Source organism: Diabrotica undecimpunctata, chromosome 5 (assembly GCF_040954645.1).
Source record: "Diabrotica undecimpunctata isolate CICGRU chromosome 5, icDiaUnde3, whole genome shotgun sequence".
In the NCBI taxonomy this organism is placed as follows: domain Eukaryota; kingdom Metazoa; phylum Arthropoda; class Insecta; order Coleoptera; family Chrysomelidae; genus Diabrotica; species Diabrotica undecimpunctata.
In genome coordinates, this window is record NC_092807.1 from 3,895,232 (window position 1) to 3,914,642 (window position 19,411).

The 19,411-nt window shown below is 31.0% G+C and overlaps 1 protein-coding gene across 4 annotated transcripts in view; it reads left to right on the forward strand.

Moving 5' to 3' along the window:
* The window catches only part of LOC140440990 (uncharacterized), a 141,497-nt gene extending 125,838 nt beyond the window's left edge, over nucleotides 1-15,659 (forward strand). For 3 of the 4 annotated variants that reach the window (XM_072531356.1, XM_072531358.1, XM_072531357.1), the window contains 3 exons: nucleotides 9,335-9,486; nucleotides 9,543-9,764; nucleotides 13,866-14,045. In XM_072531356.1, the coding sequence (XP_072387457.1) occupies nucleotides 9,335-9,486; nucleotides 9,543-9,764; nucleotides 13,866-14,045 (554 nt within the window). Of the gene's footprint in view, nucleotides 1-9,334; nucleotides 9,487-9,542; nucleotides 9,765-13,865 lie in introns of all 4 variants that reach the window. The other variant, XM_072531359.1, reaches the window with a different exon arrangement.
* Nucleotides 15,660-19,411: the final 3,752 nt, after the last annotated feature.

The following is a 19,411-nucleotide window of genomic DNA, read 5'->3' on the forward strand; positions in this document are numbered from 1 at the left end:
TATTTATAGATATAGGATCTTTAAGCTCCTGAGGGATCTCTATAACTGGTTTATTTACAATTTTGAATAACCTCACAGCTTTCCAAAGATCTTTTTTATTCAAAGAGGCAGACCGATAATTTAAGTAACCATTCTTCTCCAAACGGACTGCGTTAGTAACGGCGTTTCGAAGATCTTTATAGTAACTATAGTCTAAGACGTTTTTAGTTTTCTTATATTTGGCTAAAGCAGCATTACGAGTTTTCATCATATTCTGTATTGTGGGTGTTAGCCACGGAGCAGGTGGCTTTGTAATTCTTGATTCAACATAGGGAGCATGTTTATCAAACAGCGAAACTAACATATCATTGAAAATTCGAATTTTATTATCTATATAGTATATATATATATATATATATATATATATATATATATATATATATATTGTGACAATTAGGGTTTATAGAAAATAATTTATAAGTTATATACTACATAATATTAGATATTTGGTTGTTTTAAATAAGTTATATACTAGAGAATTTAATAAAAATATATTTATGTGAGGGCATTTTTAATAAATTAGCATATAATAATTGTAAAAAAGTGTATTTTAATATTGTAAATATATATAAGTGAGCCATGTGCTTAGGCAACCAAAAATACTCTCGGAGATTGACAGATATTTATACTCTGAAGTGACGTTTAAGAATATTTACGAATATAAAGTGGATTATAATAATATATTGTTTGAAATGTGTATTTTATTAAATTAGAATGTTAAGTTACTAATTTAATTATATATTCTGATCTGAAAAGCCTAAATGTAAACAAAATTATTAATAGAAAAGAATGGAATTCTCTGGATCTCCGGAGATGGCCATGTTTGCGAAATGGTTTGTTCCAGAAAATTCAGACATGTATTAAATAGAACTGAATAGAACATGATATCTTACGAGATGGTTCTAGAATGTCCAAAAGATATAAATACCCGTGATTTGGATTCAAGATGGAGTTTTTATTCAGAAGAGGCAGTTTTTGAAAGTTTTTAGTCAGAAAAGTTGTAGATAGTGCAGTCAGAAGAGTTTTTTGGCAGTTTTAGGAGTTTTTAGTTAGAAGTCAAGCAGTTTATTATGAAAGTTAGTAGAAGATAGACACAATTAATTAGTGAAGTCAATTGTTCACAGTTTTAGTAAATCAGTCAAGCAGTTTTATAAGAAATATGAAAGTTAGTTGGAGATAGTCCAATTGTTTAATATAGTGAGTTAAATGAAGATCAAAAATTATGCATATAATTTAATGTACATTTATAATTATACACAAATAATTATTGAAGATTAAAAAAAGTATATTGGAAGAAATTAAATTATATTATGGTTGGAGATTAGTATAAATCAACTTATAATAATTGGATATTGGTATATTGAAAAGAAGAATAAATATAAATGGTGTTTGCTGGTTTGGTTGGTGGTGTATAGATGCTGGTGAAGAAAAATATATCTTAAATTGGTAGAAGCTGATAATTGAAAAAAGTAATTTCACAAAAAACAAGGATAACTGAAGTACGAAGACATTCAGTGGTGATTAGAATCTATATACTTAGTGGAAAATAGTTCATTTAGGCATTCAGTGAAAGAAAGGTACAAAATTTTGTTAATATAATTTAGTTAGTGTCATAACAATTTCAATTTTGAAGATAGTTTTGTTTAAATTTTAGATTGTCTATAGAATTTAATTAGTTTTATAAGAATATCAATTTAAAGATAGTTTATTTTAAATTTACATTGACTAGGTTAGATATATATGTGTGTTTCATAATAGTTATAATAAAGATAATTTAAAAAAGTACTTACAAGCTAATTCTTTGAGAACCGCGATAAAAACCCTATATATTATATTATTAAAAATACTCATTGCTCATCATTCAAACAAAAAACACATCATAACAAATTTGGCGCCCAACGTGGGGCTCTCTATTTAAAAGAATTAGTTTGGGAAGATAAGTGCTCTCATATAATTAAATTAATTATCAGTAGAAAGAAAAAATAATAGATTTTATTATTAATTATATTTGAACAAGTAAAGTCTCAAAATGTCTCAAGGAAAGAAAGGTACAAGAAGCAAAAAGAATGAAGAAGATGTGGAAGTAGAAACACAACCTATACAAGAGGAGAGTTTAGTTCAAGTTCCACAAGATACTGCAGAAATGAATCCAGAAAGAGAGGAAAATGTCAATATGGCAGCTTTGATGTCATTAATGATGCAGATGAACAAGACAATAGAAGAGAATTCAAAAGAAATCAAAGAAGACATAAAAAAATTGGAAGAGAATTCAAAAGAAGTCAAAGAAGACATGAAAAAAATAGAACAAAAAATGGAACAGAATTCACAAGAAGTCAAAAAAGACATGAAAAAAATGGAACAGAAATTGGAAGAGAATTATAGAAAATTAGAAAAGAAAATAGAAGATAATAATAATAAAATTGTAAAACAAATGGAAAAACAAATGGATAAAAAACTTGAAGCTGCAGAGAAAAAAGTAGCAAATGAAATAAAAAGTATACGGAATGACTACAAGAAAAGGATAGACAATGAGAGGACAGAAGTAAAGAGGATTATTCAAGATAATAAAATAGATATAGAACAGAAAATAGAGTTACAGAAATGTAACTTAGAAGTAAAAATTAACGAAGACAGGAGAAACACAGAAGAAAAATTAGACGATATACAACAAAATATCCAAATAAATAGTAATCAAATAAGAATTGTGGAACAGAGAATAGATGATATTTCACAAATGAGAGACATAGGGAGACCTTACTTAAATTTAACAAATGAGACTGGGATTAAATTCTCTGGTAATATAAAAAATTTGCATCCTAGAGTATACATAAATAGTTTAAAACATAAATTAAGATTTGTGAATAATATTAATGATATTAAAGATTATATTAGAATGACATTAAATGACAATGCAGCAACTTGGTTTGCTAGTATTGAGATTGATTTAGATAATTTTCAAACATTTGAAAATAAATTTTTAAATTATTATTGGGGTGAATTAGAGCAAGCCAAGTTTAGAGAAATTCTATATTTTGGAAAGTATAATCAAAATTTAAAATCAAATATGGTAGATTATGCATTGAAATTGATAACAGTTGCAAAATATTTAGAACCACCACTTAGAGAGGATGAAACAGTCTTAAATGTATCTAGACATTTTGATGCTGATGTTGTGCAAACCGTAACTGTACAAAATATTCAAACAATAGATAGTTTTATTAATTTTATTCAAAGAATACAAAGAGGCAATATGACAAGTAATAATAACAACAGAAAAAACAACAATACTTTTCAATATAATAAAAATGATAATCAACAATATAGACAATCATATAACAATAATACTAGGTATGGTGATAATTTACAAAATTTTAATAATACTAACACTAATCCAAATAGACAGAACTTTAATAATAATACTAGTTATAATAGACAAAATTTTAATAATAATACTAATTATAATAGACAACATTTTAATAACAGTACTAATAATAATAGACAAGATTTTAACAATAGAAGAAATACAGAGCGACCTAACTATAACAGACAGGTAAATTGTGTTCGAAGGAATAGAAGCTGCGAAGACAGGGAACGAAGTACTACAAGGCAGGAAAATGTGAGTAGAAGTCATAGTAGGGAAGGACATAGGACATCAGATTCAAGTGGTCAGATACAATCTGACAATTCTAATAATCAAAATTTTGTGCAGTAAACTTTCTGAATTACAAGTTAGGCCATTGCTATTATGAAAAACCTTCTGAATTTATTTCTTTAGATGAGGATAAAATTATTGACTCTATTAATTTAATTTATATAAATGCTTTGGCCAAAAATAAAATGATTAAAATTATGATAGATACTGGTTCAGAAAGTACTTTAGTCTCGGAGAATTTTATTTTTAATACATTAAAACTATCAGATATAATAAAGATTCCAAAAATTAAAATTATTGGTGCAAATAATAAGAAGTTGGGTGAAATTGATAAACTAGCCAATTTTAAAATTAATATTCTTAATAAAGAAATTAATATGCAAGGATTTATTGTCAAGGATTTATGTGTTGATATATTAATGGGAAATGATGAATTGGAAAAGAAGAAAGTAAAGATAGATTTTGAAGAAAGAAGGGTAACTTTGGAAGGGCAAATAATTAAATTTATGCAGAAAGATGAGGTAGAAGAAGGAATAAGAGTTGATAGGATATTATTAAAAGAAAATAATGATGTTTATGAAGAAGAAATGTATTTTGATGATAGGGAAATGTCCCAAAAGAATGTAAAGAATAATTATTGTAGTGAATATTTAAGGAATGGAAATTTTAAGCAGATGGATGCCTACGAGGCGGAGTGCGTAAAATTGGAAGCAAGGAATAATGAGTACATAATGAAGAATAATGTTATTTGTAAAAAAGAAGATATGATGAAAGTTTTAAATTGCCCTGAAGAATATAAATCAATAGTCATTTCCATATTGCAGCAACACAAGGGACTTGTCAATAAAGAAAATAGAATTGCACAGAATTATATCCATAGTATAAGAGTTAAGGAGGAAAAAGATTTTAAAACAAAATCATACCCAATACCATATAAATACAGAGAAGAAGTAAACAAAACAATTAATAATATGTTAGAAGATGGAATCATTGAGAAGGCAGACACACGTTTTATAAATCCTATAGTAGTAGTGCGTAAAAGATCAGGTGAAATCAGGTTATGTTTGGATGCAAGGAATATTAACAAAATCACTGAAAAGCAATTTGAAGCACCAATGAGTATAGATGGAATACTAGGAAGAATTACAGGAATGTCATTTTTCACTAAAATCGATTTACAGCATAGTTTTTGGTTAATACCTCTAGAAAGAAAAAGTAGACAGTATACAGGATTTCAGATAGATGGAGTAGTATATCAATTCAAAGTAGTACCATTTGGACTTCAATCATCTTGCAGTGCTCTATGTAGATGTCTTCATGATATTTTGGATCAATATGAACATTTTGTAATTCACTACATTGATGATATATTAATTTTTTCTAAAACGGCTGAAGATCATGAGAAACACCTAAAAACTATAATAAATAGATTAGACAAAGTTGGACTAAAAATAAATCAAGAAAAATGTACATTTTTTCAAAAAGAAGTCATATATCTAGGTTATAAACTTAACACTAAGGGAATCGAAATGGATCCAGAACGGACACAAGTCATTCAGGAATATAAAACACCACACAATTTAAGAACTTTAAGAGGATTTATTGGAATAATTAATTATTATAAAAGGATGATACCAGATCTAAGTATAAAAGAAATTCCATTACTTGAACTACTGAGAAAAGGTGTAAAATGGAGATGGGATCAGAGAAGAGAACTAGCATTCCAAGAAATTAAAAACATTTTTCTGTCAAATTTGAAAATATACTATCCTGACTACACACAGCCATTCATATTAAGAACAGATGCATCCATAGAGAGATTATCAGGGGTATTATTACAAATACATGATGGGGTCGAATACCCAATACAATTCATTTCAAGAATTACAAAGCCACATGAAAAGGGTTACTCGGTTTCAGAATTAGAACTAGCAAGTATAATACACTGTGTCACAAAATTAAGATTTTATTAGTTGGGTAATGAATTTACAATAGAAACAGATCACCAAGCTTTAACATCTATATTAAATAACAAATATGGAAACAGTAGAATACATCGGTGGAGTCTAATACTTAGTGAATACTGCTTTGAAATCAAATACATTTCTGGAAAATCCAATATAGTGGCAGATGCTTTATCAAGGTTAGAAAATACATCACAAAAAGCGCAGCGAACAATAAAAATTGGATTAAATCAATTAGTAGAAAGTACTGGATTATATTCTAAAGAAGAAATTATAAGAGATCAGATCAATTTGAGTGAAAAACAAAAAGTCCTTAGGAAAGATGGGGTATATTATAAAATAATAAATGGCATAGAAGTATATGTAATAACTAGAACTTTAGCAAAGAAAATATTGAAAAATTTACATAACAATTATATGCATATTGGTTCAAGAAAGCTATGGATGTTATTTAGGGACAATTATTTTGCAAAGAATGACATAAGTATAGCAAAGGAAATTACTAACCAATGCCCAATATGTCAACTAAACAAAGAAAAGAATTTCAAAAACCAGAACACATATAAATCTAATGTTGTATATGAAAAACTAAATACAGTTTCCATGGATTTTATTTCAAATTTAGTTCTCAGTCCAACAGGAAAAAAGCATATACTAGTGATAGTTGATTTATATACAAAATTTATTAAACTATATCCCTGCTCTAGAACAAATGTTAAAACATTAAAATTATATATTAATCAATTTTTCGAAGAAATAGGACCATTTAGAAATTGCATAATAGATAATGCTACATATTTTAACAACCAAAAATTTCGGACATTTTGTGAGAAAAAGGGAATCAACATTCATTTTACAAGTATCAGACATCCTCAGGCAAATCCTGCAGAAAGATATATTAAAGAAGTTATAAAATATTTAAGGATACTGTGCCAAAACCAACATGAAACTTGTCAGCAACATATACCACAAGTAGAATATTTTTTAAATAATACACATAATTTGAATACAGAGGAAGTACCAGAATATTTAATGTTTGGCCATATAGGAAACAGAAAGTGGATTAGTGAATATAATCAGGATATGTTAGAACAGGTAATGCAGAAAGTGAATAACCGAATTAGGAGGAAAGCTGAAAAATATATCAGAAGACAAAATCGAAATATAAAAAAACCAATCACATTTCAAAAAGGAGACCAAGTGTTAATTCGTTCACTTAGAAAAAGTAATGTTAAAGAAAATCGTTGTAAGAAATTACAACCAATGTTTGAAGGTCCATATACAATTGAAAATCAGAATGGACTAAATAGTTATGTGTTAATAGATGCAGAGAACAGACTAAGAGGCATATTTCATATCAACGACATTTTTCAATATCATGAAGAGATTGAATAATGATTTCTATACCTTTAACACAAATATAATAACAATAATAACTTACTGATATATCCATTTTATTCAATAGACTTGATTTGTTAAATGGTAGATGGTAGATTTCATTATTTAGAATCAATTTGACATCATACTTGTTGAATTTTGTACATATGGAAATTGTTTGGTACCCTAAAAATCATAATTTGGGGTTAGATACAGAATTGATTGTGTAAATGTCTTTATAAAAAGTGGAAAAACTTACCAATTTATATTGATGAAAGTTATTTTGAATGGAAATAATTCCTAGATTTTGTCTATAAATAAACAGAACACAATATCCATTATATTTTTAATTAAGGTTATATTTTATTCTCTCCATTTGACATGACAGTTTGACCATAGAATAGCCGAACTGTGCTCCGTTGTTCTCTGTTTTGACATAGACAGCGAACAGGGATGTATTTAACACATTATAAATAAAAAAAAAAAAATTGATTTATTAAATTTAATAAGGTATGAGAAAATTAATATTTAAAAAAATAATAAGTAAATTATTTATTTTAAATATTATTTTTGGGGTATTGTGACAATTAGGGTTTATAGAAAATAATTTATAAGTTATATACTACATAATATTAGATATTTGGTTGTTTTAAATAAGTTATATACTAGAGAATTTAATAAAAATATATTTATGTGAGGGCATTTTTAATAAATTAGCATATAATAATTGTAAAAAAGTGTATTTTAATATTGTAAATATATATAAGTGAGCCATGTGCTTAGGCAACCAAAAATACTCTCGGAGATTGACAGATATTTATACTCTGAAGTGACGTTTAAGAATATTTACGAATATAAAGTGGATTATAATAATATATTGTTTGAAATGTGTATTTTATTAAATTAGAATGTTAAGTTACTAATTTAATTATATATTCTGATCTGAAAAGCCTAAATGTAAACAAAATTATTAATAGAAAAGAATGGAATTCTCTGGATCTCCGGAGATGGCCATGTTTGCGAAATGGTTTGTTCCAGAAAATTCAGACATGTATTAAATAGAACTGAATAGAACATGATATCTTACGAGATGGTTCTAGAATGTCCAAAAGATATAAATACCCGTGATTTGGATTCAAGATGGAGTTTTTATTCAGAAGAGGCAGTTTTTGAAAGTTTTTAGTCAGAAAAGTTGTAGATAGTGCAGTCAGAAGAGTTTTTTGGCAGTTTTAGGAGTTTTTAGTTAGAAGTCAAGCAGTTTATTATGAAAGTTAGTAGAAGATAGACACAATTAATTAGTGAAGTCAATTGTTCACAGTTTTAGTAAATCAGTCAAGCAGTTTTATAAGAAATATGAAAGTTAGTTGGAGATAGTCCAATTGTTTAATATAGTGAGTTAAATGAAGATCAAAAATTATGCATATAATTTAATGTACATTTATAATTATACACAAATAATTATTGAAGATTAAAAAAAGTATATTGGAAGAAATTAAATTATATTATGGTTGGAGATTAGTATAAATCAACTTATAATAATTGGATATTGGTATATTGAAAAGAAGAATAAATATAAATGGTGTTTGCTGGTTTGGTTGGTGGTGTATAGATGCTGGTGAAGAAAAATATATCTTAAATTGGTAGAAGCTGATAATTGAAAAAAGTAATTTCACAAAAAACAAGGATAACTGAAGTACGAAGACATTCAGTGGTGATTAGAATCTATATACTTAGTGGAAAATAGTTCATTTAGGCATTCAGTGAAAGAAAGGTACAAAATTTTGTTAATATAATTTAGTTAGTGTCATAACAATTTCAATTTTGAAGATAGTTTTGTTTAAATTTTAGATTGTCTATAGAATTTAATTAGTTTTATAAGAATATCAATTTAAAGATAGTTTATTTTAAATTTACATTGACTAGGTTAGATATATATGTGTGTTTCATAATAGTTATAATAAAGATAATTTAAAAAAGTACTTACAAGCTAATTCTTTGAGAACCGCGATAAAAACCCTATATATTATATTATTAAAAATACTCATTGCTCATCATTCAAACAAAAAACACATCATAACAATATATATATATATATATATATATATATATATATATATATATATATATATATATATATATATATACTGGAGCTTATGGTCGAAAAATGTATTATTGATTCTCAGTTAGTTAAAAGCACAAATATTAGCCATGAGTTCTCCATTTGCGTTGATATGGCAATATTAACATTGACATATCTATACCAATGTTATTTCAAAACTAATGTAGCAACCCTCCATTTCAGGTGATACTGATAAACTAGTGGAACTATTACTAGATGGCTATGATCACATAACAGATATAGTCGATAACGAAGACGTACCAATTGTTGAAGCAGTATCCAACGCAAACCAACCTGATACAGTTTCATTCCTACAATCAATACTAGCATTCGAGGTAAACTACTCCATTTGTTTCGGTATATTTTAGATATTTTAATGAATTATTTTTAGGAAAAAAGGGAAAGGGTTCACCATGCTATTCGTCAAGGTTCCATCAACGATGTGACCGTGCTTCTGGCCGACGAAAACGATACAGGAAGTGGGAAACTGTTGGCTATAGGCAAAAATAGCTATGGACGATGCACTTTGCATATCGCGGTGTTGTGTCAACAGGAGGAAATCGTTGACTATCTGGCTAATACTTTTCCGGACACACTAAAACTAGGAGATAATGTGAGTAAAAAAAATGAAATAAATATGTATATATAAAAGCTTGTAGCAGGCCGTTTCAGGCCCATAGCTTAGTAATTCTCCAACTTTCTCTTCTTTTCTTGTAGATCCTCCACAACTGTTTCTCTCCATCTTCTCCTCGTTCTGCCTCTTTTTCTCTTATATTCCGTTGTTCTCCATGCTATGTTCTTTACCTGTCTACTGTCCTAAATTCTAACAAGATGACCTAGCCACTGCAATCTTCTAGCTTTAACAAAATCGCTTATTCTCCCTTCGCCGAACATTTCATAAAATTCAGCATTTGTTCTTTGATCCCATCTTGTTTCTGTTAACTTTCCTCCAAAAATTCTTCTTAATATTCTTCGTTTCCATTTTAAATTTTCTGTTGTAGTTTGTTAACACCCATGCCTCGCACCCATATGTTAGACTAGGTCGCAGGATAGTTTTATATAGCCTTATTTTTGTATTTCTCGATACCTCTTTCGATTTTATTATTCTTTGCAAACGACCTGCACACCTGTTTCCTTTTGCTATTCGTAAATCTATTTCCTTTTCTTCCTCGCATTTATTTGCCACAAGAACTCCTAGATACATGTAATCCTCCATCTCTTCAATTTCCAGAATTTCTCTCCCTAATGCAATTTCCATATTTAGTTTTCTGCTTGTGTTTTGATTATTCTTCAGCTCTATGTATTTTGTTTTATTTATATTTATCTCTAATCCCATATTTCCTGCGGCTGCTAGAAGATTCTTAGCTATTTTTTCTAATTTTTTTCTTCTCCTAGCCAAAAGTACAACATCATCAGCATAGAATAGACAGTGGTGACTCTTATTAAATATTGTTCCCGCTCTGCTGTCTCTTATTATCTTTTCAAGGTCCAAATTAAACTGCGTGGTGGATATAGCCCTTGTATTAGACCTTTCTGAACTCTAAAGTATTGGCTCTTCTATCCATTAATCTTAACTGCGCTTGTAGTGTTCTGAAGCGTCATATGTACCAGTCTGGTTATCTAAGATGGACTTTTGAACTCCTATAGTGCCTTCATCAGTTTTGATCTACCTACATTGTCATAAGCATCCTTAAAATCCACAAAGAGAAGGTGGGTCGGTAGATTGTATTCATATGCACCAGAGAGAACTTGTTTCAGCATAAATAGTTTCAGCAGAACTAGTTGATCGATTTTTTCTAAAACCAGCTTGATAGTCTCCCAATATATTTTCTGTGTAATAATTCTATTTCTCTTTTTAATATGGTTGCCAGTACTTTGTATGTGACGTCTAAGAGTGCTATTGCTCTATGGTTATCACAACTTGACAGGTCTCCCTTCATATGTATTGGGTATATTATAGTCTTGCACCACTCCTTAGGTATTATTTCCTCTTCCCAGATATGACATATTAGCTTGTAATTTTTTTCTATCAGGTAGTCTCCTCCATATTTTAAGTTTTCTGCTGCTATGGAGTTTTCTCCAGGGCTTTTATTGTTTTTCATCGCAGTTAAAACTTCCTCAACCGCATCTTTAGTTGGTCTTGCAATATATATTCCATCCATTTGTATTGATTCTCGTTCATTTTCCTCCTCTATTTCACCGTTCAGGTATTCTTCGAAATATTGATTTCATCTCTCCAATTATTGTTGTTCATTTCCTATCAAATTACCTTTTTTGTCTTTAATATATGTCGTTTTTTAATTATAACCTCTTATTTCTTTAACATCTTTGTAAAAATTTTTTATATCCTTCCTTTGGTATTTTTCTTCCATATTTTGAAGTTGACTCTCTAAAAGCTCTCTTTTCTTTCTTCGGCAAATTTTCTTTACTAATTTCCTTTGCCCATTATATCTTTCTTTATCATTATCATTTTTTGTTTGTAACATCTTTTGTCTATATATTCGCTTTAACTCTATTTCTTTTTCGCATTCTGTGTCCAACCATTCTTTCTTCTTTTTCCTATTAATCTTTGATTTATTTCTATTCATAGCTGTTTTTATACTAGAAATAGTACCTTCGTCTTTTATTTGTCTTCTTACCGGAGAACTATAAACATTATCTATAAGATAAATATATGTCAAATATTGGTTGGGTTATGTAAATGTAAACAGAGCTATAGTTTGCTTATCAAGTAAGTATTAATTTTCGCCGTAATATAATTAAAAATACTGTATACTGTTGTTGGAAAACCAACTAATTATTCACTACTCAAATTTAACCTTACGCCGCCTCTGTAGTGTGAATATTAAATATCTATTAGTAAAAAAGACCAGACGCTAGTCAGCCTATTTGACACCTCTTCTGCCCGCACACCTCTCGTCCCTTTGCCATCTCTAGTAATAAAGTCTTGTCAAGTACACAAGTCGCTAAAGAAGCTCGTCTCTCTCTCTCTCTCTCTCTCTCTCTCTCTCTCTCTCTCTCTCTCTCTCTTACCCGTGACACACAACAAGAGCACATACATAGTAAGTTAGTTTAGTAGTTTAGTGTTGTACAATAAGTGCTTAAGTTGTAAAGCGTTACCGTAAAAGATCGTGGAAGCAAATAAACCGCTAATTAAAAATGTATATAATTTTCACCCCCACAAGAGGCAAAAAACGAATCAGCTACCTAACAAATCCTGTAACAAAAACTCGACAGGTCACCACGGGGGTTTGGTGCGGCTACGGGCACGGTGGAAATAACCCCATCGTTTCCCTTTAACTGTATATGTAAGAACACTATTGAAATTATCAAGGAAATCATTTTGAGGTTAGAAAAAGTCCTTTATGATATCTCTTCCAAAATCCACTATACAGGATGTAGAAGTAGAAGTAGAAGAATACAGAACTATTATTCAACATAACTTTTATAAGGGTAGAATTATTAATTAAAATTCCAAGTGAAGTTAAACATCATACAATGTTACAAAAAAAGGTTCACTTGGTAAAACTCAATACTCTGTACCGTTTTCTGAATATTTTGATTTGAAAATTTTGAAGTAATAACCGCTGCTGGTATGTTTGTAATGGGAAACTGACATTTATTGATGGTTATGATGATAAGTCAACAACAATTAGCTTTTTGAAAACTTGTTCTTCTTCTTCTTCTTCCTCTTCTTCTTTATAAGCAATTTTGCTTGTTCATTGGCGGACTAATACCTCTATGGAAGGTTGCCACTCCATCTTTTGGGCTGTCGTCCGATACTTCTTCTGCCGATTGGTTACTTATCTCTTGCTATTTTTATGTCACGGGTCTCCTTCATTCTCCTTATGTGGTTATTCCTTTCTTTTTTTCTATTTTGTGTCCATTAATTTATACACTGTGCGTTACATTTTCTTCTAATGTCTTCACGTCTCTTTTGATCTTTTAGCGTATTTTCTATAATTATTCTCAGTACCCTCATCTCTGCTGTTTCCAGTAGCGTTTGTGTTGTGGCTGTGTCGGGTCTTGTTTCTGGGTCATATGTCATTATTGGTCTTACGCTGGCTTTATAAATTCTTTCTGGACTTCATCTCAGTGTTAATATGTCTGTTTCGCCATATAGTGTTATTAAGGCATCCTACCAGTCTATTTGCTTTTTGTACTTGATCTCTCACTTCTTTGTCCTGGTCTTTATAGCTGGACAGTGTAATTCCAAGGTATTTTATTTCCATTAGTTGTTCAATACTGATGCCATCAATTTCTATTTGACATCTAGTTGATTCCTTGCTGATTACTATTATTTAGTTTTCTAAGATGAGATTGTCATATTAAATTCTTTTGCTCTTGTGTTAAATCTGTGGACTAGTCTCTGCAGACTATCTTCGTCTTGGGCTATCAATATTGCATCGTCTGCATAACAGAGAATTTTTATTTCTTTGTTTTTCATTCTATATCCTCTTCCTTTGTTAACGCTCTTAATGATTTCATCCATGACCAAATTGAAGAGCATGGGGCTCAATCAATCTCTTTGTCTTATTCCGCTGCCTATTTCTATAGGTTCTGTAAGTTGTCCATCTTTCATTTTCATTTGTTCTAACTTTCATTTTGTTGTTTTGGTAGATGTTTTCGATAATTTTTATAATATTTAGTGACTTTCAGACTGAATTTAGACTTTTTTATGATTTAACTAACAAAATGATTTGTTTGTTTCTAGCTCGAAAGAACAGCTCTACATTATGCAATGGGCGTGGAAAAAATGGAATCCATCAGCAGAGTCCTGATCAAAGCAGGAGCCACTCGAGTGGTAAAGGATCTCAAGGGTAGACAACCAACTTACTATTTCCTGAACAAATCAGACATTCTAAGACTACAAGAAGAAGAAGAGACGTTTTGAATGGCGAAAGAAAGCCTAATGAATACTAACCGATTCGTTGACGTTGTTTTTCAAATTGTATCGAATCAAAAAACAAGAAAGAAGTTAAATAAATATCGACAATATATGAAAAGTTTCGAACCCGGCAAAAAATAAATTCTCGTGCAAAATTTTTAGTCACTTAAGCTTTGGGGACCAAAACTTAAGAACGTCGTAGAGGGAAAAATATTTTATATAAGTTTATTCTAGAATTTCTGGAACTTAAAGGTAAAAAAGGTTTTATTAAAGATAGAGGACGACCAATTTCAGATATCTAATATGTCTTTCGGTAATTTAAAAATAATTTGATATCAAATGTTTAAAAGTGTTTGTGGTTTAATATGAATTAATAATTTTCTGCCGTCATTATATTGACCTAATATGTAGTTACATCATTATATATCTGTTAGACCCAAATCTACTTCGAAAGTTTCCATTTCCTCTATTCCATGTTTTGTACAATTCTACGCTCAGGAGTATCTGAATCTCAGTCGAAGACAGATGAATTTAAAACCTAATTATCTCTTTATTTATATATCTATATCTCTACAATTGATATTTTAACACGTTAAGCGCCAAAGCATAAACGCGCTCCTTTTGTCTCGGACCAAAGGAATGTTTTTGTACTTCTGACATCAAAATTATATTAGTTTTTGTGTGTGCATGACAATTTAACGTTCTGACAATTAAAATACGGAAAAAACATTGTGCACACATTGTGTTTTGGTGCATACGGTCTGTGGATAAAATTTTTGTTCTTGGTTTTAGTCCAGACCATATGCACCAGCATAAAACTTTAGTATTTTCAAAGACACCAATAAACGTACATGTGTATGCCAAGGGTCAAATAATAGAACAGATAAATTCTATAAAATATTTGGGAGCAAATATCAATAGTCAGTGTAATCCAAAAAAAGAAATCCTATCAAGAATCGAACAAGCAAGGAAAACATTCATGAGCATGAAAACATTTTTTACAAGATCAGATCTTAGTCTGCAGCTTAGAATCCGAATGATCAGATGTTACGTTTTTTCTGTCTTACTGTATGGCTGTGAAAGTTGGACAATGAACTCTGAAATAGAAAAAAGAATAGATGCCTTTGAGATGTACATATACAGACGAATGTTGAGAATTGCATGGATACAAAGAGTTACTAATGTTGAGGTACTTTATCGCATGTGTAAACAAAAAGAATTACTTAGAATAATCAAAGAGAGGAAAATGCAATACTTGGGTCATGTGTTGAGATGCGAAAGATACGAATTACTTCAAGTTATACTGGAATGAAAAGTACAGAACAAAATATCAGTAGGAAGACGCCAGAACTCGTGGCTGAAAGACCTGAGGAGATGGTTCGACCGCTCATCCGCAGAAATCTTTTGCGCAGCAGTTTCCAAAACTACAATTGCCATTTGGATCGCCAACCTTCGAAAGGAGATGGCGCCATGAGAAGAAGAATGTGCACCAGGTTGTCCCACACAGTTTGTAATGCATGAACAAAATATATTGCAACAAATATACATATTATGATATTCTATTACATTAACTATTTTAACACTACTTGCATGGGTATCAAAAAACATTTAATGCACATAAAAGTAGTAGAGGGGCATCCTGGACAACATGTATGTACTTTTTTAGCATTTTTCATTGCGGATTGCCTTCCATCGCGTTCTGAAAAAGATTTATAACAAAGTGTGCATGTTTCTCCATTCCCTTTCTCTATAATGCAGTGTCGGACGGATTTCTAAAATTTACTATTCAAGATTGTTATAAGAGGTGAGATTTTGTATAGTCTGTTATTTAGTGGAATATTTTCATTATCGGAAATGTGAAAACAATGTAAAAGGACCTCGAATAGGTTCCTGCTAAAACTGCAACTTTGAGAAATCGCATTTTTATAAAGTGGATTGTTGCTACAATAGTCTCTCAACTCTAGTTTCTTGTTTAATCTCATCGACATTATAACTGCTAAAAAACTAACTAATTTATCTCTATCTATGTCTTGCTATTTCCACAAAAGCAAATAATTTTTTATGGTTTCATTTACAATCCCCTCAACTACTTTCTGTTAAGCATATCTATTTGTTTCTGTTATTAACAAATCTTGAATTCCATTCATCATCCAGCCTCAAGAGTCCACTGCTGAACATAGGCCTCTTCCTCATGTTTCCAACCCCGTCTATCTTGCGCCGCTCTCATCCAGTTTTTATCGAGTCTTCTTAAATCGTCAGTCCATCTTGTAGGTGGTCGACCGACGCTTCTCTTGTCTTCCCTTGGCCTCCATTCCAATAACCTCTTTGTCCATCGCCCATCTGTCATTCTGGCTATGTGTCCAGAATGACAGAAATGGAATTCATTCTGGCTACACATAGCCAGAATGAATTCCATTATCAACAACTAATAAGTAAAAATCAATCGGTTCATGACTAAGTAATTGCTCTTCGTCAATGTTGAATCCTGGATTATCACTAAATTCAAATTCATGTACTTCTTCCGGGCCATCTATTTCTGTCCACATTATTTTATCTACTCTTAAATTAACATCGTCTATGTTGACGATTCCTTCAGTTTCTCTGTGTCCCAAATAATCAAGAAATCAATAGAAAATAAAAAATTGCAAATAAGACATCTTAACAATTACTAAATCATCGACTAAATTAGAAGGACCTGCTTCGTAAAGGCCCGTTTTCACACTACGTCTTATTGTACGTTTTGTGGGTCATATAAAACTTACGACAAAATGTACGTTTTGTCCAGTGTATACACACTACGTTTTTCCTTCCGTTTTCTACCTCATTTCTAATTCAGAGTCTTGAGTTGTGTGAAGTTTGTTTAGTGTTTTTTTTTTATTATGGAGGAAACACGGCTGCTTTCTTTTATTTTTTTAACTATAAAGATACTACGACTGAGGAAAAAGGAGATGAAGAGGGAAAAGACAAGATGGTCAAGAGAGTGGGCTTCTAAAAAGAAGCCAGTATTCCCACGTCTCGTTACTAAAAGAGGCGAACCAGATGACTAGCGCAATTATTTGCGAATGGACACCTCAGCCTATTGTCAATTGCTAGAGTTGGTAACACCATACATATTGAAATAAGACACCTCATGAGAAAAGCCATTACACCCCATGAAAGACTCACAGCAACTCTCAGATATCTTACAACAGGACGCAGCGTCACGGACTTGGAGTTCACAATCATAATATCCAAACCAGCGTTAAGCCAAATAATTCCTGAAACCTGTAATGCAATCTACTTGGTTTTAAAACATAACTACTTAAAAACTTTTATACAATTCAATAAATTCCCCGAGAAAATCGTGGGTGCATTGCCGCAAATCTGACATTATTAGGCTTTTTTTGGGAAAAATGAAACGAACTGCAGTGGAACTAGTCGTCAAATAAGTCAAGATCGGACGACTTGTCTGAATATGTATTTTCACGTAACGTTTTATCCTATCAGTTCTCGCAAAACTATGCTTCTCCCATCATTTCTACGATCTGACCTTAGATTTCATTTCGATTCGAAAATGTTTACATGCCACGTTTTATTGTATAGGATTTGTCCTATCCAACAAAACGTACAATAAGACGTAGCGTGAAAACCGGCCTTTATACAACTTTTGTTTCTTTCTTGGTCTACTAACATCGTCACTCCTTTCTATAAAGTAAGAAAACCATTAAGGCAGCAATCTGTACTGTATCAGTTTTCTATTACCACTTAATCAATAGAATTATTGGGTCCAGTTTCTTCATCACATGATTAACACGTAATAAACACGATAACATACTGAGGCTAAATTGGTACACATGGTATGTGGTAAAAAAGGGCTGTGCACCAGTGTGGTACAGATGGGGCTTAACGTGTTCAGTGATATAAATTAAATTGTAACATGATACATATATCGTTACGGAAGGAGTCTTTAATGTTTATAAAAACGATAAATTACAGCTGAACCGCTGAGATGCAAAAATATCATTGTTCAATGTACACGATTATGGCCATTCAAAATCTTAAAACTATTTAAGTAACCTAATTCAATGTGATACATGGATATCCATACAATAAAGTAAAATAAATACTTAAGCAACACGTAATATTCTGTTACATATTTGAACGAGAACTAACTTAGCGTTCGAATTATCTAAACTTTTTTATTTAAATGTTATACAAATAAACAAATATTCTACAAACTATAGCTTAAAAACTGAACTGTATTATAAAAAGAGATCTTTATATAGGCAATATTCAAGACGAATCGTTCTTGTTCGATGAACCACGTACAGTTGTCAAAACTAGGAACGTTTTTGAGAATCCTACAATCGACACTCCCACTTTATGCGCAGCAAAATTACCGGAAATGATCTTAGTAAGAGAAGTAAGCTCGAACTGAATACTTTTTTTTCTCTTTTCCCTGAATACTTTCTCTGTCTGTTCTCTGCTCAGATGGACAAAATTTCAAGAATTGACGAATAATAGCTCACTTATCTAGCCGATGTAGAGGTCTGACTTTAATTGGTCAACGAAAACACATAGCAAAGAAAAATCTCAAATGCAAACTCAGATTTCCCCAGGAAAAAGCATTTGAAAATGAAAAATTATTGAGCGCTATTTTCCAACTTAAATATCTGGGGCAGTCAATAGAAAAATCTCGTGGGTATCGAAATTCTTACTGCAACATAATTTTTTATAAACATTTAAGCAAAAAAAGTGACTTTTTTCATTAATTTCAATATTGTGAAAAAACTACGCATTGAAGATGAATACTCAAAGTGGAAATCATATATAAAAGCTAGGAGACTCCAACTCAACTCAACTCCAACTTAAAATGCATGAGCTGGCTAATAAAAGAACTGGAGAGTTAGAAGATAAAAGACCACTGTAGAAGTGTTAAGTATCTATTTAGGTTAGGTTCGACATTGAGAGTGGCACAGGACAGAGACGAATGGAACGGTCTATGCTGGGAGTGACGTTGCGAGACGAATAAGAAACGAGGATCTACGAAGAAGGACGAGTATTGCTGATGAGCAAATGGAACTGGCCAGGTCATGTAGCGAGAATGCACGACTCACGATGGACGAGCAAATTTACAAATTGGAGGCCAAGAGCAGACAAACGTAGTAGAGTAAGGCCACCTACCCGTTGGACAGACGACATCAGGCGTATCACCAAAAATTGGCAACAAAGAACACAAAATCGTAAAGAATGGAAAAGTTTAAGGAAGGCCTATGTCCAGCAGTGGACGTTGTAAATGAATGCTGGATGATGATGATGATCTACTTAGGTAGCTACCACATAATTAAAGACTAGGAAGCAGCCTACGGGTGTGTAAACAAATGATTGATGTT